The sequence below is a fragment of the Dromiciops gliroides genome, chromosome 4 (assembly GCF_019393635.1).
Source record: "Dromiciops gliroides isolate mDroGli1 chromosome 4, mDroGli1.pri, whole genome shotgun sequence".
Lineage (NCBI taxonomy): Eukaryota > Metazoa > Chordata > Mammalia > Microbiotheria > Microbiotheriidae > Dromiciops > Dromiciops gliroides.
The window spans coordinates 251,545,678-251,573,282 of record NC_057864.1 but is presented as its reverse complement, the minus strand read 5'-3'; the positions used below and the strand labels follow the sequence as shown (position 1 = coordinate 251,573,282).

Below are 27,605 nucleotides of genomic sequence, written 5' to 3'. Positions count from 1 at the left end.
TTATTGTTTTGATTTTCAAAATGTGTAGATCCTTTTTTCACTTGTCCATTCTCACTGCTTTGTTTTGCCAGTTTGGTTGTCAATGACGTTATTATTATCAGTTGAACACAATCAAGACATTAATTAGAGCACATGACTTAAAGAGGTTTCATGCCCTATCAATGTGATCTGTCCATATGTAGCTTCACAAGAAGCAGCTTGTGGGTTACAAAATGCAGCTTTTATCAGCACTTGGAATATAGAAGAGAAGAAGGGAGAAGTTCACAAATGCCCTGAAAAACCAAAAGGGTGGTGCTGTCCCCATGGCTCAGTCAATTCCCTTCACTCTCTTCCCACTGGTTACCATCTAGAATTATGAAGTCAGAATCATAAGACATTAGAACTCTAAAAGTGGGTCCTTGTGTTGCTTTAACTCAGACCAAAGACTATGAGCCAAGCCTCGTCACAAACCATGACCTGCTAGTCATTATGTTAACACAAGATGACACATATCGGCCAGTGGAGCTCTGGACAAGTCAAGCCTGTTTTGGACTAATGATCAAAGCTCTTGATCCTAAGCAAGGCACACAAAGCACAGAGTGAAGGAAAGAATGGCTTAGCTTGAAGGAGAAATGTACTTTAGGACCCTTAGTTTTGGATCTAATTATACTGCCCAGGCTCAGTATATTAGATATATTAGTATGTTAGTTAACTCCAGGGAGCTGAAGTGACTGGATATTCACACTGGGAGTGGTCACAATCTGCAATGACCCTTCTTCCAGCTCAGTCCTCACAACTCTCATCCAGGGAAGTAACTCCTGTAGAAAAGGAGCCAACCAACCAGGGCAGAGACCCTGAGAAAGAGGCAAGAGGCAGCATAAGCCAGGAATGTCAGACCACTGCCACCACCTCGGTGGCAGACCCTGATGGAGATAGCCCAGCACCCTAAACCCAAGAGTCCTGGTCATGGCGATGCTTCCAGCACATTCATCATCCTGTGGAGAGGCAGCCTGGCACTGCAGCCACTGCTACCAAAGACCCAGGGAAGAAAGTTCTTATGACCAAAGTCCTTGGTGCTGTCAGGTGGTTCTACGTTGTAAACTGATAGGATTTTATCAGTGGAAATGTCACTAAAGAAGAAGGGATTACCATCTGCTTTGCAGCTATCACCAGATGATCATGGAAGTTATCCATCTGGCTGAAAGCTGAAACCTTTCATGGGTGTTGTTTCTCTCATTAGAAGGGGAGCTCCTGGGGCAGCTAGATGGCACAGTGTATAGAGCACCGGCCCTGGAGTCAGGAGGACCTGAGTTCAAATCCGGCCTCAGACACTTAACACTTACTAGCTGTGTGACCTTGGGCAAGTTACTTAACCCCAATTGCCTCACTAAAAAAAAAAAAAAAAGAAGAAGGGGAGCCCCTTGAGATCAGGGGCTTTCTCCCTTTTCTAGCTATATCCCCAGTACTTCACATATAGTAAATACTTAATAAATACTTCATTCATTCATTTATTCATTTAGAATGAATGAATATTCAGAATCAATATTCAGAAGTATGTGATGACTCTTTTGGTATCTACAGTCTCATAAATGGTTAGGAGGCCCTCTACCCTTCTCTGCTAATAAACATTTCATTTTACATCTTCATGGGTAATCAGTGGCTAACGCTCCTTCCTTGAGACACTTCATAGCTGTGTAGCTCTCAGAAAGTCATTCCTTTTTGTCTCAATTTCCTCATCTGTAAAATGGGGAAAATAATAATACCTACCTCCCAAGGTTGTGAAGGTCAAATATGTGTAAAGTGCTTAGAGCAGTGCTTGGCACATTGTAGATACATAATATATGCCTGTTGCCTCCCTGCCTCCCTTCTTTATCTTCCTACTTTCCTTCCTTCCTTCTCTTCTCCCTTCTTCCCTCCCTTCCTCCTTTCCTTTCTTCCCTCCTTCTTCCCTCCCTCTATGCCTCCCTCTTTTCCTTCATTCCTTCCTTCTCCTAATGATTGGTAGCACATAAGAAAAAGCCCAAAGCAATTCCATGGTCCTTTACTTCTGTGAAAACAGTTGTCTAGTCCCCAGTCTCCTGTCATAGGATAATATCTTAGAGCAGCTGTAGGATGACATTTTAGAACAGTAAGACTTGGAGAGGATTAAATTTCTGGATCTTGAATTCTGTTTGAAGAACTCCCATTTTATTATGCAATCTCATTCAGATTGGATCTGGGATATTGATGTGGGTATTCCTTCTGCCAACAAGATAGATAGCATCCTATCTTTGCTGCTCACAGTTCTTGTCTCTGACCAGTCATCAGTTTGCCACATGCTGTTTTCATGATGTGCTGGGAACTTTCCTTACTTTCTACTAATGCTGTGATGATACCAGAGCAGCACACAACTCGGGATGACCATCAGTCATCCTTGGATCCATAGATGACTTCCCTTGCTCCATTTCTTCTTCAGAAGTCCTTGCTTGTATTGTGGTAGAGCCAGCTCACCCCCACTAGACAATTCTCCACTGAACTCTAAATGATTCATATCTTTAATGTTTCAGAGATAAGAGTACCATAGCTTAAAGACAGACCATGACAATGGTAGAATTCAAATACTCTGATTGTTTTCTACTTGTCAATTACTTGCTATCAACCTTTTGTGGTATAAAGGAAGGCAAGAACCCAAATCTACTTGGATGTACACATTTACAAACTTAGTGAAATTCAATCACCACCCTTTAAAATATCCATCAGCATTTTCCATTAGTGACTACCCTTCTACTGAAGGCATAAAACTCAGGAGCCTGAAGACCATACCAAGGCTATGGTTTATACGTTCTGGTTTTTCTAGCTTTTTTTTTTTCTTAGGAGGGACCTAATTTCTTCAATGCTGATCTAATATACCTCCAGCCTTAGGCTTTTTAAGCTTGCTTATCGGTATGCAGATAATGCTCAGAATTGCTACTTCATGCTAAATTTGTCAAGTGAGATCAAGTTTCTGGATTTGTAAAAAGCTTACATATTGAGGACTGCAGTCATCTCTTCTGGATACTGTAAAAGATGTCTTAAAACATAACGAAAAGCGGTTCTCATTTCTTTGGAATATTTTATCATTAAGATCCTTAGTAAGACGAAAAACCTAGTTGTCAAAATGCAATTTGTGTCAATGCCGAATAAGCTGGCTGGGATAAAAAGAACATACTCATCGCTTTTTCAAACTAGGTTACCAACTTCCCATTTATACAGAGACAAATTCAGAAGCTGCTATGGTAACCAGAAAACATCTGCAAAACAAAGTCTGAATGCATGGTATACAAAGGGAAGTTCTTTTTATTTTCGTGTACTTTAGTCATTTTCAGGAAAAGTTATTAAGGGCAGATTTATCCTTTTTTCTATTTAATTCAAAATTCTGAAATAATTTCTACAGTTCTATTTATGTCTTGCATTAAACTTAATGCCTTCTTTCCATAAATGGTGTATAACACCATCTGAATCCTCGCTGCTACTAGGCATTCCTTCTCCTCTGCTCTTAATAATTCCCCACAGTGTTCCCCACAGTGATTATTTCAAATATTTTTCTTACTCCTCAAGGCCCCATTTGCACCCCCTTACATTTAGCTATAGTGTTTGACCTAGTGTTCAATTTCACAGAGATTGAAGCCATCTAAAGGGAGATTTCCCAATTCTCATCCTCAGGTTTTAGGCATCACCACCAATTCTAGCCTTCTTCCCTTCTGTCTCTGAGGCATGAGTTTCCTTACTCCTTGCTAAGGGAAATAATTCTGTTTCTGAGTCCTTACTCTTTTCTTCTCCTGCCTCCTATATGACTTCAATCTAGCCAATCAAAACTAGAAGTGTCCCAGGGATCATCTAAGTCAACTTTTTATTTTACAAGGAGGAAACAACAAAAAAAGACTCTTAAAGGCAAAATAGCCAAATTATTTCATTTTCTCTACCAGGAAAAATAACCTTTGCCTTAAAAATGACAGAACAAAAATTACTAAAAGGTAATCCATGCCCAAAATAAGTAATGAGATAGAAATAGAGCAGCCAGGTGCCCTTGATGAATTCAAGGAATGGTATCCTCAAGTACTGAAAGAACTGGAAGATGTTATTACAGAGCCACTGTCAATACTATTTAAAATATCGTGGAAAACAGGAAGGATAATGCAAGAATGGAGAAGGGTGAATGTTGACTCAATTAAAAAAAAAAAAGGAGGGGGAAATATAAGCCCTGTCTAGCCCTTTATTTAGGGCAATAAACTTGACTACAGTTCCTGGGGAAAATTCTGTGATAAATTATTAAACATTGTAGGCATTTGTTGGCAAACATCTGGAAAGGGAAGGGATGATTACAAAGGACCAGTATGACTTCATAAAAAAACAAGTCATTTCAAACTAACCTCATTTCTGTGGATACTCTTTACCCAGATTTTATGAAAGCAGTTGATAAAGCATTTTATATTTTTTGTGGAGGAAAAATCGAGTGATATTGACAATATGAAATTACAATGAAATGGATTCTGAACTGACATTGTGGTTGAACTCACAGAGTAGTTGTCACTGATTCAGTTGAAACATGGTACAAGGTCTCCAGTGGATACTCCAAGCATATGTCCTTGGCCTTATTTGATATTTTATCAGTGACTTGGACGAAGGCATAGATGGCATACTCATCAAATATGTAGATGACTCAAAGTGGGGAGGGATAGTAAACATGCAGAATGAGAGTCAGGATCCAGGTTGTTCTTGACAAGCTTAAAGCATTGGGATGAACCTAAGAAAATTGAATTCATTAGAGAGAATTGTAAAGGCATAAAGAAAGCCAAGTACAAGACCAGGGAGGCATGGTTAGATAACAATGGTTCTTTAAAAGATTGTGTATGGGGCAGCTAGGTGGTACAGTGGATAAAGCACTGGCCCTGGATTCAGGAGGACTTGAGTTCAAGTCCAGCCTCAGACACTTGACACTTACTAGCTGTGTGACCCTGGACAAGTCACTTAACCCTAATTGCCCTGCAAAAAAAAGATTGTGTATTTTAGTAAGGTTAATATGAATCAGCCCTGTGGTTTGGCAGCCCAAAATGCTAGTGAATCTTGGGCTTTCTGGAGAGTCAGAGCTTCCAGAAATAGGGTGATACAGTCATACTGTATTCTGCTTTTGTCAAATCTTGTTCAGAGTATTGTGTTCAGTTCTGGGTGCCACATTCTAAGAGGGACATTGATAAGCCATAGAATATCCAGAGGAAGGCAGCTAGGATAGTGAAGGGCGTTGATACAAAGATCATTTGGAAGAACAGCACATGAGGATGGGATGTAGAGAAACAATAGCTGTTTTCAAGTACTTGAAGGTTCAAATGGAGGAGTTCAACATGTTGTTTTTGGTTCCGGTGAGCAGAAGCAGTGGTAGCAGTGGATGAAAGTTGCAAAGAGGAAAATTAAGGCTTGCTATTAGAGAAAATTTCCTGAGCATCAGAGTTGTCCGAAAGTAGAATGCCTTGGGAGGGGGTGGTACCCCCTCCTTGGAGGTCTTCAAGCAGAGGCTGGATGCCCAGTTGTCAGAGAGTGAGAATTCCTCTCATTGGACTAGATAGTTGGGGAGATCCCTTCCAACTCTCGAATTCTTATTCTGACCAAAAATACACAGAGAAGCAGTGTGGCATAATGGGAAGAGCCCTTAGACTTGGAATCTAGAGAGACCTGAGTTTGAATTCTGCTACTGATACTTGCTAGCAAGTATGGCCACTAATAAGTGACATCCTCTCAGTTTTCTCATCTGTAAATGAGGATACTATGACTTACAAGTGTAACTGGGTACTACAGTACCTACCTCATGAGGCTCAAATGAAATGTCCCTAAAGTTCTCTGAAAACTTTTAAATTTAACATAAATATATCAGTTATTATAATGTCCCATAATTCCCAGAGGGGATTTCTTCTATCCAACAACTTTCATGTGGTTTATGAATGTTTTTTGTAAAAATTTTTATATTAATTGTCATCTCTCCTTATTCTTTCCTTTATTTTAAATAAAAGTACCAATAGTTTCAATTAAAAGACTATGCACTGGGGCAGCTAGGTGGCACAGTGGATAGAATACTGGCCCTGGATTCAGGAGGACCTGAGTTCAAATCTGGCCTCAGACATTTAACACTTACTTAGCTGTGTGACCCTGGGCAAGTCACTTAACCCCAATTGCCCTGCAAAAAAAAAAAAAAAAGACTATGTACTTGTGTTATTTTGATAGGGACAGAGATTATACCTGTGATTTCACTGGTTTAGGGAATCCCTGGTGAGAAAACTCCCTCTATCAATGCAGTTCTGCACCTTCAAGTCATAGAGAAATTAAGTTACTTGCCCTGGGTTACACAGCCAGGGTGTGTCATAAGTAGGACTTGAACCCAGGTTTAACATGGGCTCTGTAAAGAATAAATAAATATTTATTCCTTCTTCAGGAAGTAATGTGATTTTGAACTTTCCCAAAATGCAAGTCCGAAGCAGATCTTTTGAAATGAGCTATATAACTGTCAAAATGTGAGGGTCAGAGAGGTCTGAGGGTGATGGGGATGGGAGAAGGGTGTAAGAGTGGATAGGGTGCAGCTCATGCCACAGTTAGCTGAACAGCTGTTCACTGGACATTCTGCACAATACCATATAAAGCGCAGAAAGGAAATAGTAGCCTTACTGTGTGGCTGTGTTTGTTGACAAGTATTCTTTCATTTCTAATGCTCTAAGCCATAATCTCCTTGTGTGGTATGAGTAGAAAACAAGGAGATTATGGTTGTAATTAGCTTTGAAAAACCGTGTTCCACTTAACCATTTAAAGTCTCACTGGCTAACATAGCACCAAGCTTCCTACTGGAATTTTGGATGGGAGACAAACAAGTAATATTGACTTCATAAAGTTAAGTCTGCTGACAGAGGGTTAGAGACCTCATCTTATCAAAACTTTGTATCTAGCATAGTGCCTGCCTTAGTGCCCTGTGCATACAAAGTAAGAGCTTGGCTTAAATAAAATCGAAAGAGTTCCTTCTGAGACTTCTGTTTATTCTCTCTTTTTTTTTTTAAGTGAGGCAGTTGGGGTTAAGTGACTTGCCCAGGGTCACACAGCTAGCAAGTGTTAAGTGTCTGAGGCCGGATTTGAACTCAGGTACTCCTGACTCCACTCTTATCTACTGCGCCATCTAGCTGCCCCTCCTTCTGAGACTTCTGAACAAGGGAGGTACAAAACACAAATAAGGGTGCCAGTCTAACCTTGCTCCCACTGTAATAAGAACAGTGATTTCCTTTGCCCTGGGCCATACTTTAGATGGTAGTGTGATGCCAACATCCTCTTAGAGCATCCCAATATATTTACACTGCCTGTTTTGTGTGATTGGCAGTGTCACCACAATGTACTTAGTTCTCACTGGTAGATAGGGTCTTCTTTTAGATATAATAGAGAATCAGTGAAGAAGGCATAGCCCTGCACTCTATCCACTGTGCCACCTAGCTGCCCCAGAAATGCCTTAGTGTATGGTACCCGTGTAGGTTCTAGAGTGAAGAAGACCTGAGTTCAAATCTCACCTCAGATACTTACTAGCTGTGTGACCCTGGGCAAGTCACTTAACCCAATTGCCTCAAACATCCAGGGCCATGTCCAGTCATTCTGATATATATCTTGCCACTGGCTCTGGAGGAGTGAGGCTGGTGACCTTGCACAGTCCTCTTTCACTTATATCCAATTCATGCAAGTCATGACATCACCCTGATGTCATGGTCCTCTTTGAGAATGAAGGACAGTGCTTGTGTTGGCAGCACATATACTAAAATTGGAGAATGAAGGACAAACACCAACAACAACAAGGGAAGAAATCCAAGCTGTCAGCAAAACCACATGGAAAGAGTTTCTAAATCCCTAAAGCCAAGAAAAATATCAATTAAAATTATTCTAAGGTTTATCCTCTTACCCATCAGATTGGCAAAGATGACAAGAGTTTACTGTTGGTAGATCTATTAAATGGTCAAACAGTCCTGGAAAACAATCTGGAACTACATCCCAAAAGTCATTAAATAGTTTATCTAGGCCTACATCCATCAAGAAATCACAAGGAGAGAAATTAAAATATGTACAAAAAGATTCATTGCAATACCTGTTGTGGCAAAAAGTTAAAAATGAAATAGACATCCCTAAAATGGGCAATTGATAAATAATTTAGAGTATATGAGTGTAATGAAATACTGTAATGCTATAAAAATTATTAAAGGGACAGATTTCAGAGAAACCTGGGAAGAGTTATATGAACCAATGCAGAGAACAATTTACAGTGACTACAACATTATAAAGGAAAGCATCTTTGAAAGACTTAAAAACTCTGATTAATTTAGTGACCAACTACAATTCATTTTACAGAATGAAAAATATATTTTCAGACATGGTCAATGCATAGATTTGTTTTTCTTGACTAAATTAACTTGTTAAAAAGAAGTTATTGGGGCAGGATTATTGGAGTTATGAAGAAGAGGTGATAGTAATAGTGAAATAGAAAAAAAAAAAGAAAAAAGTCATTAAGGCCTTCCAAGAAAATGCCACAGAAAGGTTTAAGAGGTAGTTCAGCAGGCAGAAGAGAAAGAAAAACAAAATGACTGAGATTTAAAATAATAATACCGATAACCCTTAGAGAATGAGTTTCACATTGTATGTGGTACAATGGATAGAACATTTGGACCCAGAGTAAGAAAGATCTGAGTTCAGAGGGGTAGCTTGGTGGCACAATGGATAAAGCACCGGCCCTGGATTCAGGAAGACCTGAGTTCAAATCTGGCCTCAAATACTTGACATTTAATTACTAGCTGTGTGACCCTGGGCAAGTCACTTAACCCTCATTGCCCCACAAAACAAACAAAGAACTGAGTTCAAATCCAGCCTAGACACTTGATAGCTCTGTGATCCTAGGCAAATAAAAAACAAAACAACACTCTTTCTTTTTGCTCAATTTCCTCATCTGTAAAATGAGGATTATAATAGCACCTACCTCCCAGGGTTATTGTGAAGATCAAATAAGATAATATTTATAAAGTGCTTTGAAAACTTAAAACCTTATATTAAGTGCTGGTTATTCATATATATACACATACACACATATATACATATACATATGTTTAGGGCCTACAAAGTTTAGAATAATGAAACATTTTGAATTAAGAAAATTTAAATAGTTTAAATTTTTCCCAGGAGGGAAAAATTTAAACTATTTAAATGCCTCCTCTTTTTCAGATGTCTTGGGAATTAATACTTCAGCATCTTCAAAGTTATGTCATGCCCAGTTCAGACATCCTCAGCTAGGAAAGAAAGATATGAAAAGAGAATTAACAACTTGGAAAAAGAGATACAAAACCTTACTGAAGAAAATAACTACTTGAAAATTAGAATTAGCCAAATGGAAACTAATGACTATATGACACAATAAGAAATAATAAAACAAAGTCAAAAAATGAGAAGAACAAAATATAAAATATGTCATAGGAAAAAAACAGCTATAAAATATATCAAGGAGCTATAATCTAAAAATAGCTATACTAATTCAAAGCCATGAACAAAAAAAGAGCCTAGACATCATATTTAAAGGAAAAAGAAACCTGTCCAGATATCTTAAAATTAGAGAGCAAGATAGAAATTAGAGAATTTGCCAGTCACCTCTTGAAAGAATACCCAAAATGAAAACTCCCTGGAATATTCTTAGGTCGAGAAGAAAATACTACAAGCAGTGAAAAAAGAAAGATTTAAGTACCATGGAACCACTGTGAGGATCACACAAGGTTTAGCAGCTACCACTATAAAGGAGTGGAGTGGAGGTCTTTGGAGCATGATATTCTGGAAGGTAAAGAAGCTTGGATTACAACCCAGATTAAACTACCCAGCAAAACTGAGTTTAATCCTTGAAGGGAAAAATGGATCTTTAATAAAAAAAAAAAAAGACTTTTCAGCATTTCTGACTAAAAGACCAGAGCTGAGTAGAAAATTTGACTGACAAAAAGACAAGAAAAGCATACAATCAATGTTAATGCATAAGAAATCATAAGGTATAAAATAAAGTTAAACTGCTTACATTCTTACATGGAGAAATGAACTCTATCGTCACCAAAGGTTAGGGCTAATCTAATGAGAAAGATTGCCTGAGTATAATTCTATTGTGTTTATAATGATCTAAAAAAATAGATTGCATGGGGGAGGGGAATGTACAGAGAGAGGAGGGAAAGAAGAGTAAGAATGGGGAAATTATCTTACATAAATGGGATGCATCAAAAGAAATTCATACATGCGGGCAGCTAGGTGGCACAATGGATTAAGCTCTGGCCCTGGATTCAGGAGGACTTGAGTTCAAATCTGACCTCAGACACTTGACACTTACTAGCTGTGTGACCTTGGGCAAGTCACTTAACCCTCATTGCCCCATAAAAATTAAAATGAAAAAGAAAATAATAAATTCATATAACAAAGAGGGAACAGTAGGGTAGTGGGGAGGGAAAGCTGACCACATTTGAACCTCATTCTCATCTATATGAACTGGTTAAAGGAGAAAAGAGTAAAAATACACAAACACACATAGTTGGTACAGAAATACATTATATTCAACAAGGAAATGAGAAGGAGGAATAAAATGAAGGATAGAGTAAGGGAGACAGTGGTCAGAAGCAAAACAAATTCTTAAAGAGGGAACAGGGTAAAAAGAGAAAGTTAAGTTTAAGAGAATAGGATTGAGGGAAATACATAGTAACAAGCATAACTATGAATGCAAATGGTATAAACTCATACATAAAATAGAAAAGGGTATCAGAATTGATTAGAAACCAGAGTTCAACAATATATTGTTTATAAGAAAGACACTTGAAAGAGAAAAATACATGTAGTTAAAATAAAGGACTTGAGCAGAATCTATTATGCTTCAGCTGATGTAAGAAAAAAGGCAGCAGTTATCATGATCTCAGACAAAGCAAAAGCAAAAGCAAAAATAGACCTAATTAAAAGAGGAAAACTACATTTTGCTAAAAAGTACAGTAGACAATATCAGTATTGAACATATATGCACTAAATAGTATAACATCAAAATTCTTAAAGGAAAAGTTAAATGAGTTAAAAAAGAAATAAATAGTAAAATGATGTTAATGGGGGGACCTCAATTTACCCATCTCAGACTTAGATAAATTAGTCATTAAATAAACAAGAAAGAAGTTAAAAAGATAAACAGAATTTTTCAAAAGATAGATATGCTAGACCTCTGGAGAATATTGAATGGGAAATAGAAAAGTGTATACCTATTTCTCAGCTGTGAAAATCACTAAAATTGACCCCATATTAGGGAGAAAACTCTCATAAATGAAGGGAAACAGAAATATTAAATGCATTTTTTTCTGATCATAATTCAGTATAAACAATATTAAATAAAGAACCTTTGAAGCATAGGTTAAAAATTAGTTGGAAACTAAATAATCTTAAGAATTGGGATGGCCAAAGAAAAAAATCATAGAAACAATTCATGACTTCATTAAAGATACTGATAACAATGAGACAATCTACCAAAATATGTGAGATACAGACAAAGCAGTACTTAGATGAAATTTTATACCTCTAAACTCTTTCAACAACAAAAGAAAGAGCAGATCAATTAATTAGGAATACAACTAAAAAAACCCACCTAAAATACCCACAAATTAATACACATGCATACCCCATTAAACATCAATATAAAAATCCTGAAAGTCAAAGAAAGGAAGGATTAATAACATTTAAGGTTAAAGAAAAAAAAAAACATTGAATGAATAAAAAAACTAGGAGCTAGGGTTTTTTTTTTTAGATGGGGAAACAATAAAATAGATAAATTATTAGATAATATGATTTTTTTTTAGTGAGGCAATTGGGGTTAAGTGACTTGTCCAGGGTCACACAGCTAGTACGTGTTAAGTGTCTGAGGCCGGATTTGAACTCAGGTACTACTGACTCCAGGGCTGGTGCTCTATCCACTGCACCACCTAGCTGCCCAATAATTTGATTTTTTAAAAGAAAGAAGAAAACTAAATCACCAGTGTAAAAAAATTTAAAAATGAATTCACAAGCAATGAAAAAGACATAAAAGCAAGTATTAGGAGCTAATTTACTGAACTATATTCCAATAAAATTGGCATGAATGAAACAAAAATGTGAATTGCCCAAATTAACAGAATAGTAAATAAAATGCAATCTTAGGAAAATAAATTGAATCAGCCAGGAAAACACACACACAGCTTAGGATCACGCGGATTTACAAGTGAATTATACCAATCATTTTAAGATCCATTTAATACTATATAAACTGTTTTAAAAATAGGTAAAGATAGAATCCTACCAGATTCTTTCTATGACATAAATATGGTCTTGATACCTAGACCAGGGAGAATCAAAACAGAAAAAATAACTATAGAACATTATTTAGACAAATGAATATCAATTCAAAAAATTTAAAGACAACATTAGCAGAATGTTTGCAGCAATTTATCACAAAGGTAATACTCTATGATAAACTGAGATTTATACCAGGAATGCAAGGTTGGTTCAATATAAGGAAAACTACAAACAAAATTGACCATATCAATAAGAAAATCAACAGGAGATATTCGGAGATCTGGAGGAGAGGCTCTGACTCCCTCAAGCTCCCAATAAACCCATCCATTTTCTCCAAAATAATGCCATAAAACAACCCCCAAAACAGCCTAACTCACATAGGAACAGAGTGAGACTATTTTCCAGCCAAAGATGGCAACTGGGATCACCTGCTGATTAGGCTGAAAGAGGAGCTCAGCACATGGTCCAGAACCAGCCAGGAACAGACCGCACCTCCTGCACCTCATAGTCTTCAGCACCAGTGGCTTCTTCTGAGGCTTGGCTTGTGGACCAGCAAGGGCATTTGGTGGTTGGTCAGGTGAAAGTGGCTACAGTCTCTGCTGGAGTTGGGGTGAAGCACCCAGTTTCTGAACCAGTTTGCTGAATCGAGTGGTGGTTGCCTAGTGGAGGAGGGGCACAGGATCACCAAGCTTCTGACCATGGAGAATCAGATTTCAGTCAGACATCTGCTTCTGGGTTGAGATGAGTAAACAGAGAAAGCAGCAGACAATAGAAAGCTTCTTTGCATGAAGGGTAGACCAGAATACACCCTCAGAAGAAGATAATAACAAAGTCAAAGCTCCCCCATCCAAAGCTTCCAAGAAAAATATAAGTTGGTCTCAGGCCATGGAAGTGCTGAAAAGGGATTTTGAAGATAAAGTAGGAGAGATAGAATTAAGATATAGAAATATGGAGGAAAAAATGGAAAGAGAAATGAGAGTGATGCAGGAGAATCATGAGAAAAAAGTCAACAGCTTGAAAAGCCAAATGGAAAAGGAGATACAAAAGCTCTCTAAAGAAAATTATTGCCTAAGAAATAGGATTGAACAAATGTAATCTAGTGACTTTATGAGAAACCAAGATATAGTAAAGCAAATCCAATTGAATAAAAAATAGAGGGCAATATGAAATATCTCTTTGGAAAATCAGCTGACCTGGAAAATAGATCAAGGAGAGATAATTTGAAAATCCTTGGACTACCTGAAAACCATGATCAAGGGAAGAGCTTAGACATGATCTTCCAAGAAATTGTCAGGGAAAATTGCCCTGATATTCTAGAAGCAGAAGGTAAAATAGAAATAGAAAGAATCCACTAATCACTTCCTGAAAGAGATCCCAAAAGGAAAACTTCCAGGAATATTATAGTCAAATTACAGAATTTCCAGGCCAAGGATAAAATATTGCAAGCAGCTAGAAAAAAGGAATTCAAATACTGTAGAGCTACAATAACGATAAAACAAGACCTAGCAGCATCTACATTAAAGGACCGGAGGGCATGGAATATGATATTCTGGAGAGCAAAGGAACTAGGACTATAGCCAAGAATCACCTACCCAGCAAAACTGAGTATAATCTTTCAGGGGGAAAATGGGACTTCAATGAAAAAGAGGACTTTTAGGCATTCATGATGAAAAGACCTAAACTGAATAGAAAATTTGACTTTCAGATACAAGACCCTAGAAAATCATAGGAAGGTAAACAGTAAAAAGAAATCATGAGGGATATTAAAAGATTAAACTGTTTACATTCCTACATGTGAAGATAATACTTCTAACTCATAAGATCTTTCTCAGTATTAGCACATTTGAAGGGAATATACTTAGAGGGCAGAGGTCTGAACTGAATATGAAGGGATGATATCTGTAAAGCATTTATTTTTTGTTTATCCTTGGGGTTTTTTTGTTTTTGTTTTTGTTTTTTTTGTGGAGCAGGCAGGGTGGGGTGGCTTATAGCTGGGGCTGGATGTGGGCTCGGGGCCTCCTGGGTCCGGGATTGGTGCTCTGTCCACTGTGTCACCTAGCTGACCCATGATGACATCTTCAAAATAAAGTGAAGGGATAATAGAAATGCACTGTAAGAAAGGGAAAGGGAGAGGTGGACTGGAGAAAAGTAGCTCACATAAAAGAAACAAAAAAAAGCTTATGTAGTGGAGGGGAAGATGGGGAAGGAGTGGGGGAGTGTGTGAACCTTACTCTCATCAGAATTGGCTCAAATAGGGAATAACTCAAGTGGGTATAGTAATATATTTTGCCCTGAGGGAAAGTGGGAGGGGAAGGAGAGAGGGGGTGGGGTGGAGAGGCAAAGGAAGGAAATTGGGGGATGGAGCAGTAAAAAACAAAACACTTTCAAGGAGGAATAGGGGGAAAGAAGATAGAAAATAGAGTAAATATCAAGGGGAGGGAATAAGAGGGCGGGTAATACAGTTAGCAATAGTAAATGTGAAAAGTGATCAGGATGATATCAGAAGGACGTATGAAAAATGCAAACCATCAACAGAGGAACAATTGATGGTATCTGAACAGTTTGAAGTATAATTTTATTTGTTACCTCCTCTTTCTAAATGTATTTTGTCTGTTTTCTTTTGTAGCCTGACTAATGAGAAGATATTTTGCATAACTGCACATGTATGACTTATATTGAATTGCTGGATTTTATAGGGAGGGTCAAGGAGGGAGGAAGGAAGAAAATTTAGAACACAAAATTTTAAAAAATCAATGTGAAAGGTAATCATGAGCAGGAGGAATTCAGAGAAACATGGAAGGACTTACATGAACTGATGCTGACTGAAAGGAGCAAAGTCAGGAGAACATTGAACATAGTAACAGCAATATTGTGTGATAGACTTGGCTCTTTTTAGCAAGGCAAGAGTCCAAAACTATTTCAAAGAACTTCATGATAGAAAATGTTCTCAACATCCAGAAAAAAAGAACTGTGGTATTTGAATGTAGATTGAACCATACTATTTCTACTTTTGGGTTGTTTTGTTTTGTTTTTGTTTTTTCCTTCTTTTTTGGAGGTTTTTCCCTTGTGCTCTGTTTTTTTCTTTCACCATATGACTAATGCAGAAATATGTTTAATGTGATTGCACATATATAACCTATATTCGATTGCTTTCTGTCTTGGGGAGGAGGGAGGGAAGGAATGATGGGAGAAAAATCTGGATCTAAAAATCGTATGAAAACATATGTTGAAACCTATCCTTATATGTAACTGGAAAATAATAAAATACTAAATAAGACAAAAAAGAAAATCAACACAAATCATGTGTTTTTTTGGTTTTTTTTTCATAACAGTATTATTTTCTAGTTACATGTAGAGATAGTTTTCAACATTTTTGTTTGTTTGTTTGTTTGTTTTTTTGGCACAGGGCAATGGGGGTTAAGTGACTTGCCCAGGGTCACACAGCTAGTAAGTGTCAAGTGTCTGAGAGGCCGAATTTGAATTCAGGGCCGGTGCTCTATTCACTGCGCCACCTATCTGCCCCCTCAACATTTGTTTTTACAAGATTTCTAGTTTTAAATTTTTCTCCCTCCATCCTCTCCCTCCTCCCTCCCCAAGACAGCAAACAATCTGATATAGGTTATATATGTACAATCACATTAAACGTATTTCTGCATAAGTCATGCTGGGTAAGAAGAATCAGAGCAAAAAGGAAAAACCTCAAAAAAGAAAAAAAATAGAAATAGTACAGTTCAATCTGCATCTAGATTTCACAGTTCTTTTTTCTGGATTTCGAGAGCATTTTCCATCATGAGTCCTTTGGAACTGTCTTGGAATGCTGTATTGCTTAGAAGAGTCAAGTCTATCACAGTTGATCAAAACACAGTGTTGTTGATACTGTGTACAATGTTCTCCTGGTTTTGCTCATCTCTTTCAGCATCAGTTCATGTAAGTCCTTCCAGGTTTCTCTGAAATCTGCTTGCTCATTGTTTCTTTTCTTTCTTTTTTTTTTTTTTTGAGGGGCAATTGGGGTTAAGTGACTTGCCCAGGGTCACACAGCTAGTAAGTGTCATGTGTCTGAGGACAGATTTGAATTCAGGTCCTCCTGACTCCTGGGCCGGTGCTCTATCCACTGAGCCAACTAGCTGCCCCTGCTCATTGTTTCTTACAGCATAATAGCATTCCATTCCATTCATATACAACAACTTGTTCAGCCTTTCCCCACTTGATGGGCATCCCCTCAGTTTCCAATTCCTTGCCACCACAAAAAGAGCAGCTATAAATATTTTTGTACATGTGGTTCCTTTTCCCTTTTTTATGATCTCTTTGGGAAAAAGACCTAATAGTGGTATTTCTAGGTCAAAGTGTATGCACACCTTAATAGCCATTTGGGCATAATTCCAAATTGCTCTCCAGAATGGTTGGATCAGTTCACAGCTCAAGCAACAATGCATTAGTGTTCCAATTTTTCCATAGCTTCTCCAACATTGATTATTTTCCTTTTTGTTGTATTACCCAATCTGAAAGGTGTCAGGTGGTACCTCAGAGTTGTTTTAATTTGCATTTCTCTAATCGATAGTGATTTAGAGCATTCGTTCATATAGCAATAGATAGCTTTGACTTCTTCATCAGAAAACTGCCTGTTCATATCCTTTGACCATTTCTCAATTGGGGAATGACTTGGATTCATATAAATTTGATTTAGTTCCCTATATATTTTAGAAATGAGTCCTTTATCAGAAATAATGGCTATAAATGCCTCCCTTCTAATTTTGGCTGCATTGTTTCTGTTTGTACAAAACCTTTTTAATTTAATGTAATCAAAATCATCCATTTTGCATTTCACAATATTCTTTATCTCTTGTTTGGTCATAAACTGTTCTCCTTTCCAAAGATCTGAGAGGTAAACTATTCCTTCCTCTCCTAATTTACCTATGCTATCACCTTTTTTGTCTAAATCATGTACACATTTTGACCTTATTTTAGTATAAGGTGTAAGATGTTGGTCTATGCCTAATTTCTGCCATACTATCTTCTAGTTTTCCCAGCAGTTTTTGTCAAATACTGAGTTCCTATCCCAGAAGCTAGAGTCTGGGTTTATCAAACACTACATTACTAGTGTCATTTACTACTGTGTTTCCTGTGACTAACCTATTCCATTGATCCACCATTCTATTTCTTAGCCATTACCAAATAGTTTTGATGACTGCTGCTTTATAGTAAAGCTTCAAATTTGGTACAGCTAGCCCACCTTCCTGTCCATTTTTTTTCTTTAATTACCTTCATATTCTTGACCTTTTGTTCTTCCAGATGAATTTTGTTATTATTTTTTCTAGCTCTATAAAATAATTTTAGGTAGTCTGATTGGTATGGCACTGAATAAGTAAATTAATTTAGGTAGAATTGTCATTTTTATTATATTAGCTTGGCCTATGCATGAGCAATTAATCATGGGTTTTTTTATAGATACAGAAAAATATTTTATAAAATGCAGCGTCCATTACTATTTTTGTAGTTTTTGTTTTCCTTTTGCCTATTACTATTTTTAAAAAACCTACCAGCAAGCATAGGAATAAATAGAGCTTTCCTTAAAATGATAAACAGCGTCTAGCTCTGTGTGACTCTGAAAAAATCATTTACCTTCCCTTAGTCTAAGTTCCACACTTATAAAATAAGGAGGGTAAACTACATGACCTTTATGGTTCCTTCTAGCTCTAAACATGATCCTTTGTCCAAAACAAAATTAATTCTCTTTCCCTTATACCCCACCCACTTCTCTATTTCTGTTTAATGTATACACCATCAGCCTCCCAGTCACCCAGGTTTGTAATCCTGAGTCATCTTCAGCTCTCCACTCTCCCTTACACAAGTGCCCTCCTTGTCTGTAATGTAGCCAAGTCTTGTTGAGTCTACCTCCATCTCTCACATCCATTCCTTTCATTTACATAGTCACCTACTTAAGGTTCTTATCAGTGAAGTCTAAGACTATTAGAATATGTTCCTAATTGATTTTGCTGGCTCCAGTCTCTATCCTTTCTAATTCATTCATGAAACAAGCAACCAAATTATATTACTAAAGCTTTGGTCTCACAAAGTTACTCTACTGTTCAGGAAATACAAAAGCCTCTGTTTGATGTTCAGAATCCTTCATAGACTGGCTCCAATCTCCCTTTACAGACTCAATACATCTTATCTCTCTCCATACACTACCTTGCAAGCAAATTGACTTGCTTGCCATTCCTTATAAACAAGAATCCATTTACTGTCTTTCTGACTTTGTCCAGACTGACACCTTGCCTGTAATGCATGACCTCCTCTCCTCTACTCCTGAAAATCTAGCTTCCTTCAAAACTCAATTCAAGTAACCATATCCTATTAGAACCCTTCACTCATAGCCCAAAACTATTTTTTTCTTTGTATGCCCTCAGAACCCAGCCTGTCATAGGTGGCCTTTGATATATGTTTTTTGACTGGTTGTTTTTCCAACTGTATCATAAGTTCTTTGAGGGCATGGACTATGTTTCATATTTCTTTTGCATCTCTAACCATCCCTAGCACTAGTGTTAAACACAAAGTAGGCACTCACTAAATACTTGTTACTTGGCTAATATGAATTGACCAGAGACATGGCCATTCCTTTGATTTTGCCAAAGGCCCCATTCAGTAGTGCCATGGGCACAGTTGCATCAAATGTGTGTTTAAATTCACACTGGGGCAGCTAGGTGGTACAGTGGATAAAGCACCGGCCCTGTATTCAGGAGGACCTAAGTTCAAATCTGGCCTCAGACACTCAAATCTGGCCTCAGACACTTACTAGCTGTGTGACCTTGGGCAAGTCACTTAACCCACCCCCCATAAAACAAACAAAGAAATAAATTTACCTTAATCTGCCTAAATGGTATCATATGTTATCATGCATTTAAAAATGTCTTTGTTACAATCCTGCCTTTAAAAGGACAATCAGGAGAGAAAAAGAATTATACATATATAAGTCAGTCACATAGCACATCATTAGACTGAAATGCAAATAGGTATCTTTATGCAAATTGCATTTTGTGAAGTTTCTAAAATGTTTTTTTAAAGATAATAGCAATTTCTACTTATTCAGGAAATAGTTCTAAAAAGTCAGAAAACTGTGGACATGAACTTATAAAACATTATAATCCAGTTTTTTAATTACAGACCACAGTTAACCTTTTCAAGAATTATAATTTAGTTTGATGTAAAAATCTGATATTTGCATTCCAGTGAAATGAATACTCAATTCCAGTATTTGTTAAAGGTCCACATTCCAGTATTTCAGACTAGAAGCTGAAGACAGCTGTTGGGTTTAGTTTTAACATAATTACATTTATATCAGTTGTTGATTTGACTTTTGTTATAGTACTGTAGAATTTATTGTAGTGGGAATAAAACAGTGAGACAAACCCCATATTTAAGTTCTGCAAATAACTTACAGTCACTTCCAAGGCACCTCAACTCAGGTTCTAAATTTGAACTTGCGGTTTTGCATGCACAGTTATTTGCCGGCCTACGTTTGCATGCAAAATCACATGCTGCCATAGTTTGGGCATTGTTTGTTGTGGCTACAAGTAATGGGTCAAATTTTCAGCCTATTTAGCTTTATGTTCTGTCTCTTTATCGCCAAAATTTTACTAATCATCTGGATTTGTCTACACTGTACATCAATCATTTCCATTTAAAGCATATGGAATTTGGGGCTGGAAAAAATATCCTAAAGTTTCCATTAGATTTACATCTAGATTTATAAATGCCCACATTTTTTGGACAAAGTGTCTTACAGATGTAGATCCAAATCTATTTTCATATCTACATCACACCATTCAGATGCATGTTGTCCTATAGAAAGAAAAGATTATACTGATGATCCACTATGAGTACACTGTGTACTTTTGAGTTGTCTTCTCAGTAATGAAATAGGTTAATGCTGCCTTGTCCCATTTTTATCAACATTAAATATTATTGAAATGGTTCACCAGTAATATGAATGATAATAATATCTAGCATGTATATAATAGTATCTATTGGGGCAGCTAGGTGGTGCAGTGGATAGAGCACGGGCCCTGGAGTCAGGCAGACTTGAGTTCAAATCCAGCCTCAGACACTTGACAGCTTACTAGTTGTGTGTCCCTGGGCAAGTCACTTAACCCCAATTGCCTCACCAAAAAAAAAAAAAAAAAAAAAAAAATATATATATATATATATATATATATATATATATATATATATATATATATATATATATACATATAATAGCATCTATTATGCACCAGGCACTGTGCTGAACAATTGATAAATATTACCTCTTTTGATTATTAGAATATGTGTAATCTATGGCCTCGTAGAGAGGTAGAATTGTTTAACAGGGAGAGTTCTAGATTCAGACATAAGACCTACGTTCCAATTCCAGCTCAGACACTTAGTAGCTATAGGACTCTGGTAAGTCACAGAGATTCTCTGAGCCTCAGTTCCATCATCTGTTAAATGGAGATAGTAATAGCACTTATTTCATAGGATTGCTGTGAAGATAAAATGAAAAAGTATATAAAGTGCCTTATGACCCTTAAAGTGTTGTGTAGAGGGCAGATATTATCATTATTATTGTTACCACTATTATTAATTCATAAGTATCCAGTCCATGACTGTGGACTCATTAGCGTCCTTCCCGTTTCATCTGATCTAACTAATCACATCTGATACTCCTTTCAATATATCCAAAGTCCCAGAGGAGACTGTTGAGGTTTTTTTTCTATCTTTTTTATTCTAATGTGCTTTACTTTGGAACTCCCTTTTGATAGACTCCTATGAACCAAGCCTCTACTCGTTCCCACTGCATTTTCACTGTTCATATCTCAAGCAAGGAACCAGGGTCTGCAACTGTCCGTCGTGCCAAACTCCATTTGGTTGACCTGGCTGGTTCAGAGCGAGTTGCAAAGACTGGAGTTGGAGGCCAGCTTCTGACAGAAGCCAAATATATCAACCTTTCACTACACTACTTAGAACAGGTAAGTACATAGTTCTTGCTTTAGTTTGAAATGTTTGTTAAACGCAAATATTGTTAATAAACTCTTGCTATCTATTTTTGAGGAAATGCACATAGTACTAATTCCTTTTACATTAGGTTTTATTAGAATATTTCTGGAATGACCAACTAGAACTGACTAAATGGCAGCTTTCTTGACTGCTGGTGGTTTCTTGGATTTGGAGGATACAGTTCCTTTAAGCATCCTTGCTCTTCTGTAGTTCCTTGCACACCATCTGTCATCCACCACCTCCTATTTACTTAATCATTCATCCAAAACACTTTTATTTAGTGCTCACTTTGTTGGAAGTGGAGCACTAGGTGCTATAAGAAATTCAAAGAAGAATAAAACACAGTCCTCACCCTAATGGAGTGTGTAGGCCGGTAGGGAAGATAAGATATGTATATAAATAATTATAATACGAGGCATAATGTGAAAGCATAGTAAGAGAAATGCAGGTGCTGTGGTACTTCAGAAATTACTTCTGGCTGGAGAGGTAATAATAATAGTTCATATTTTATGACACTCCAATAATTAATAATAATAATAATAATAACAGCTAACTTTAAAAATTTTTTAATTTTTTTTTTTGCGAGGCAATGAGGGTTAAGTGACTTTCCCAGGGTCACACAGCTAGTAAGTGTCAAGTGTCTGAGGCTATATTTGAACTTAGGTCCTCCTGAATCCAAGGTCAGTGCTTTATCCACTGTGCCACCTAGCTGTCCCCAATAGCTAACATTTATCTAACCACCTACTATGTACCAGGTACTGTGCTAAGTGCTCTACAAATATTATCTCATTCAATCCCCATTTTATGGATGAGGAACCTGAGGCAAACAGAATTTAAGTGACTTACCCAGGATCACACAACTAGTAAACGTCTGAGGCCAGATTTAATCTTATACGCCCAGCAATTCTATCCACTGGGCCACCTAGCTGCCCCATATTTATACTTTTCTCATAACAAAGCTCTGAGGCAGGTAATGTAAAGATTATTCCCTTCTGTATTTTTAGTTAAAAACAATGAAGCTCAGAGAGGAAAAATGATTTGCCCAGTTTTATGACTCCTAAGTCAAAAAATATTAATGCTCTTACAGAGTTGAGGGGATTTCTAAGCATTTTATATGTATGTTCACCATAGCTAAACTAATTTATAGCCTGATCTGCTAGTCTGCCTGAGCCATTTGAACAAGTATCAAGTATGTGGAAAACAAGCAACTCTCATCTCTTTTGCAGTCAAGGTCATATCTCTCCAAGTAACCAGCTTCATTGTTGTGGCTTAGCCCCACCTCATAAATGAAAGACACATCTCCCATAGTTGATAAAACGTTTTGTTGTTGTTGGGATACTATCAAAATAAATTATTTGATAGGAAGTAAGGAGCTATTAATGGGTTCTGAGCAAAGAAATAACATGATAACCTTAAGTTATCAACTTGACAACATTATGTAGGATCAATTAGAGTGATGTTAAATTTGAGATGCTGGCATGGTTTCAAATAGAAATGTCCGGGCAAGGCTTGGAATTAAGCATTATTACTATTTCACATTTTACATATGAGCAAACTGACACAGAAGTTGAGTGACTTGTCCAAGGTATCACAGATAGTAAGTGTCTAAAGCTGGATTTGAATTCAGGTCTTCCTGATGCTTCCTGACTCCATATCCAGTGCCCTATCCACTGCAGCACCTAGCCTATTATGATACAGAAGCTGAGGGAGGAAAGGGTTTCAGGAAGGAAGGTTGTTCAGTAGTCTTAAATGTAACAGAGAGGTCAAGGGGGATGAGACCTCAGAAAAGGCCCCTGGCCTTTAGCAATTAGGAGGTCATCAGTGCTCTTTGTAAAATGCAGTTTTGGTGGAGTGGTGGGAGTGGAAACCAAATTGCAAAGAGTTGAAGAATGAATTAATGATGGAATAGAGACAGAGGCCACACATTTCTCTTTCAAAAAGTTTGACACTGGGGGAAGCTAGGTGATGCAGTGGATAAAGCATCGGCCCTGGATTCAGGGAGGACCTGAGTTCAAATCCAGCCTCAGACACCTGACACTTTCTAGCTGTGTGACCCTGGGCAAGTCACTTAATTCTCATTGCTCCACCAAAAAAAAAAAGTTTGACAATGAAGGAGGACAGAGGCCATTAGCTGGGGGGTAGGTGAGGGTAGCAAAATAAGGGGAAGAATTTTGGGGGGATAGAGAAGACATGAGTATGTTTATTGGGAAAAGAGGAAGAAACTGAAGATACAACAGAAGAGATGACTGATGTACAGGGCCATTCCCTATCTAACCAAAGCAACATGCTGCATTTTAATTCCTTAATTTGACCCACAAGAATAGAATACACTCATGTCATCTCATCCAAGTTTTTGTTGTTCAGTCATTTCAGTTGTGTCCAACACTTTCACGACCCTATTTGGGGGTTTCTTGGCAAAGATACTGATGTAGCTTTCCATTTCCTTCTCTAGATTATTTTCCATATGAGGGAACAGGTAAACAGGGTCAAGTGACTTGCCCAGGGTCACACAGTAAGTGTCTGAGATCAGATTTGAACTTGGGTCTTCCTGAATCCAGGCTACTGCACCACCTAGCGGTGCCTGTACCACCTAGCTGCTCATCCAAGTAGATGTCCCCAAATAACTTAAAAGTTAATATTCAAAGCGCTTGATTACTTTCTGAGCCTTAAGGGGATGAAAAACATGATGGAAGAATTGAAAGAAGAACTACAGGGTCTGTTAGTTTAGATGTCATCAGGGTAAAGGATATAAGGAAACTAAACCCTTTCACTGCCTCATAAATCCTTCTGAGGTTAACATAGTGAATGGGAACTGTCCTGGTGCCAAAATTCTTAAAAAGGAGAGATGAGCTGAGAAAGTAGAATGAATGAACATTGGAAGAAGCCTGATTCAAACCTGGGCACGCAGCTTAGTCTTAATGAAATCCTGGAGTCAGATTCCAAAAACAAAGTACCCAAGTGGTCCAGACTGACAGGACTAAAATTGGCATAGAATTTTAGATGATGTATAGTATTACTGAGCTACTCCAGACGCAGCTTTGAGATCACAATGTTATAGTCTTGATATTCACCAAAGCTTCTTTGGAACATGTATGAAGGATGATATGTTGGAAGGAGCCCTGAAATGGTATTCTAAAGAGAGATGGGTGGAAGCCCACTTCTGAACACTTAACTAATTGTGTGACCATAGGCAATTCCATTAACTTCTCTGAGCTGTAAAATGAAGATCCTAATGCACAGAGGACATGCTTTAGAGGAATTGTGAGAAACAGATGAGATAATAGGTATAAAGTATTTTGCAAAACTTGAAATATTACATAAATGCCGATTATTATCATTATTTCTAATTTCCAGGGGTGACACTTGCTTTTATAATAGGGCCAATAATCACTTGTTTTTACCAAATTGTGCTCATTGGCTAAGAAAGACTCCTTGAGAAAGACTTCAATCAACCCCAGTTGTTCAAGAGAAACTATTAGTTTTCCCAAGTGGAAGATCAAAGAAGGATTTTTTGTTCTTGGTTTTCCATTTCTCTCCTTTTCAATGGGTTGTCCACAAATAAACATCAAACTTTCTCACCCTTTTCCTCTTCTCACTCTTTTACCCATACCCATACACATTCACACACATACCTCTTCATCCAAAGATGCTAATGGCATTAGCTTCATGAAATATGGACCTTAGTCCTAGCATTTGCCAACTATCCCTAAAATCTATCACATAAGGACATATGGTTATATAACTATTCACATGTGCTCTCATATATTTACCCTGGTGTAATTATCTCTCAACCGTTTGCATGTAGATCATCCCATATCTAGATTATCCACCCCCCAGGACTCTGATTCCATTAGTGCAGATAGTCAATTAATAAGCATTTGGTATGCATTTACTACATGCTAAGCAGTATGCTAAGCTGGGGATACATTGAAAATGACTTAGTTATAAATAAAGCAGGGTGGGGCAGCTAGGTGGCACAGTGGATAGAGTACCGGGCCTGGCCTCAGACACTTAACACTTACTGGCTGTGTGACCCTGGGCAAGTCACTTAACCCCAATTGCCTCACAAAAACAAACAAACAAAAAACCCCCAAAACCCCCAAAACAAATAAATAAAGCAGGAACTATATTTTATTTATCTTTATATCTCCCTCCACATCCTAGCAAAATGCTGCATACATTGTTGGTAGTTTTATTTGTCAATTTTTGTGTTGTTCATGATTGCCCAAGCAAATATATAAACACTAAAAAGAAAGACTGTGTAAAAGGCAAGAAGTAAAGGAAGAGAGGATGAGAAAGATTCACAATAGGAAAAATAAAGCTATGAAGAAGATGCGTGAAAAGCAAATGGTTAGTTAGCTGAGAGAATGACTAGGCATGGTGATCAAGAATAAGTGCTTAGAAGAGAAGATGAGGAATTGATGTGAGGAGTACGGAAAAGTTAAAGAGCTTGAGGTTGATAAAAATAAAAAGAGTGGATAGGTAATACCTCATTTTATGGCTTGTAAATCTGGTAATCTCATCTAGTATACTATTGCAGACCTCACTAATTCTTGGTTTAGTTCCTTATGTCAGTTATAGACTCAGTTTCCAGTTCATATGAAACAGATGTAGTGAGGCATACACTAGGAAGGCATTTCTGAAGTTGGGAGGATCTGCGTTCAAATCTCACCTGAGACACTTACTAGCTATGTGATCCTGAGCAAGTCACTTAATCCCAATGGCCTTAAAAACATCCAGGGCCATCTTCCAGTCGTCCTGTGCAAAGTCACCAACCCCACCGAGATGGCTCTGGAGGAGAGAGTGGGATTGGTGACTTTGCACAGCCCTCCCTCACTTAAATCCAATTCATTGCAAGTCATGACATCACCCGATGTCATTCTCTTCTTCTAGAATGAAGGACAACAACAATAAGTAAGGCGTTTTCATTGTTGTATTGGTTCTATACAGAATTGTGGTTGTCCTGTTATTCATGTATATGAGCCCCCACACCTGCTTAAAGAAGTATACTCCTATTGAGAGTTGAATGCACCCTATTGTATTCGTAAGAAAATAGCATTCTATTTGCCAGAATCTTGTTGGTTTTGGAGTTCTCCTTATGAATGCATTGCTTTTTCCAAAAGTTTCCTCAAAAACATTTTAAACCACAATAGCAGGGTACATTTTGGCCCCAGAAATTGAAAGTCAATGAGAGAAAAAGGAATGAAGAAATGCATACTTGTTCTAACTGTGAACCTCATAGAGTGCCCCTGGTGTGACCTGTGACTCTATCAGCACAAATATCAAGTGAGAAACCACTACGAAAATGAAAGTTTTTGCTCCCTAGCTCTATAGAAATCAGAAGCTAGGGTAGATTTCAACCATTTATTCTGCATGTGGGACATTTTTTTTTTAAGAGAGTAAGAGTTTAAATTTCTACTTGGCTTCCATTGAATATGTAATGTGTGGGAGAAAAATTAATGCTGTTAGTGCCAATTGTAACCACTCCTAATCTTTGTCCGATTTCAGAGGATAACTTTCCATACCCTTGTGAGCTTTTAAATTAAAAAAAATCATTAAATAATAAAGTTATCTATTCCAGGAAGAGTTTTGAGAAATTTTAAGTATAGTATGAGGTTTCATTCTGTCTCAAGATTAAACTAAGTTAAATTTAATTCAGCAAGCATTTATTAATTTCCTGCTGTGTACAGTGCACTGGGCATAGAAAGAGGGATATGATATAATTGCTATCCTCAAGTAGTTTACAATTTAGTAAGTTCAGAATGTTTTATAAAACATTCAGCCTCATATTTACAAATATAAGCACCAAGTCGGGGTGAAATTTGGAAAGAATTCCTTGTTTACTATGGCCACCTTCCTTCCACCCACTCCAACCCCCACTATCTAAAAAATCTATTTTCTCTTCAATTTAGAAAGGCCTGAGTCTCTCCTAGAAATGAAATCAGCCCTCACCCCACCTATAGAGGGTATATGCTTTCTGAACCACCCCCAAAGATTTCAATCTGCTTGGTGGGGAGTTGGTCAAAAGCTTTGTGTGGTATCCTCCCAGCCCATGTCTGACTTAACCTTATAGTTACTTGCATTCTAAGGTCAGACCCAGAACTAACTCTTTTGGACAGAACTGTTCTGGACAGAAGGTTGTTTAGGATTGAACTAGATCCATAAACCCACACACCTGAGCTGAGTCTTGAACCAAACCAGTCTTTTGAGATGAGGGAAGGAAATTTTGAAATCTGAGCTTTTGCTCTCCA

General features: G+C 37.5%; 1 protein-coding gene across 1 annotated transcript in view; it reads left to right on the top strand.

The window, feature by feature from the left end:
- The window catches only part of KIF6 (kinesin family member 6), a 511,996-nt gene that overhangs the window by 163,440 nt on the left and 320,951 nt on the right, over positions 1 to 27,605 (top strand). Inside the window, exon 7 of the mRNA XM_044004953.1 lies at positions 21,120 to 21,326. Within this exon, the coding sequence (XP_043860888.1) occupies positions 21,120 to 21,326 (207 nt within the window). The remainder of the gene's footprint in view (positions 1 to 21,119; positions 21,327 to 27,605) is intronic.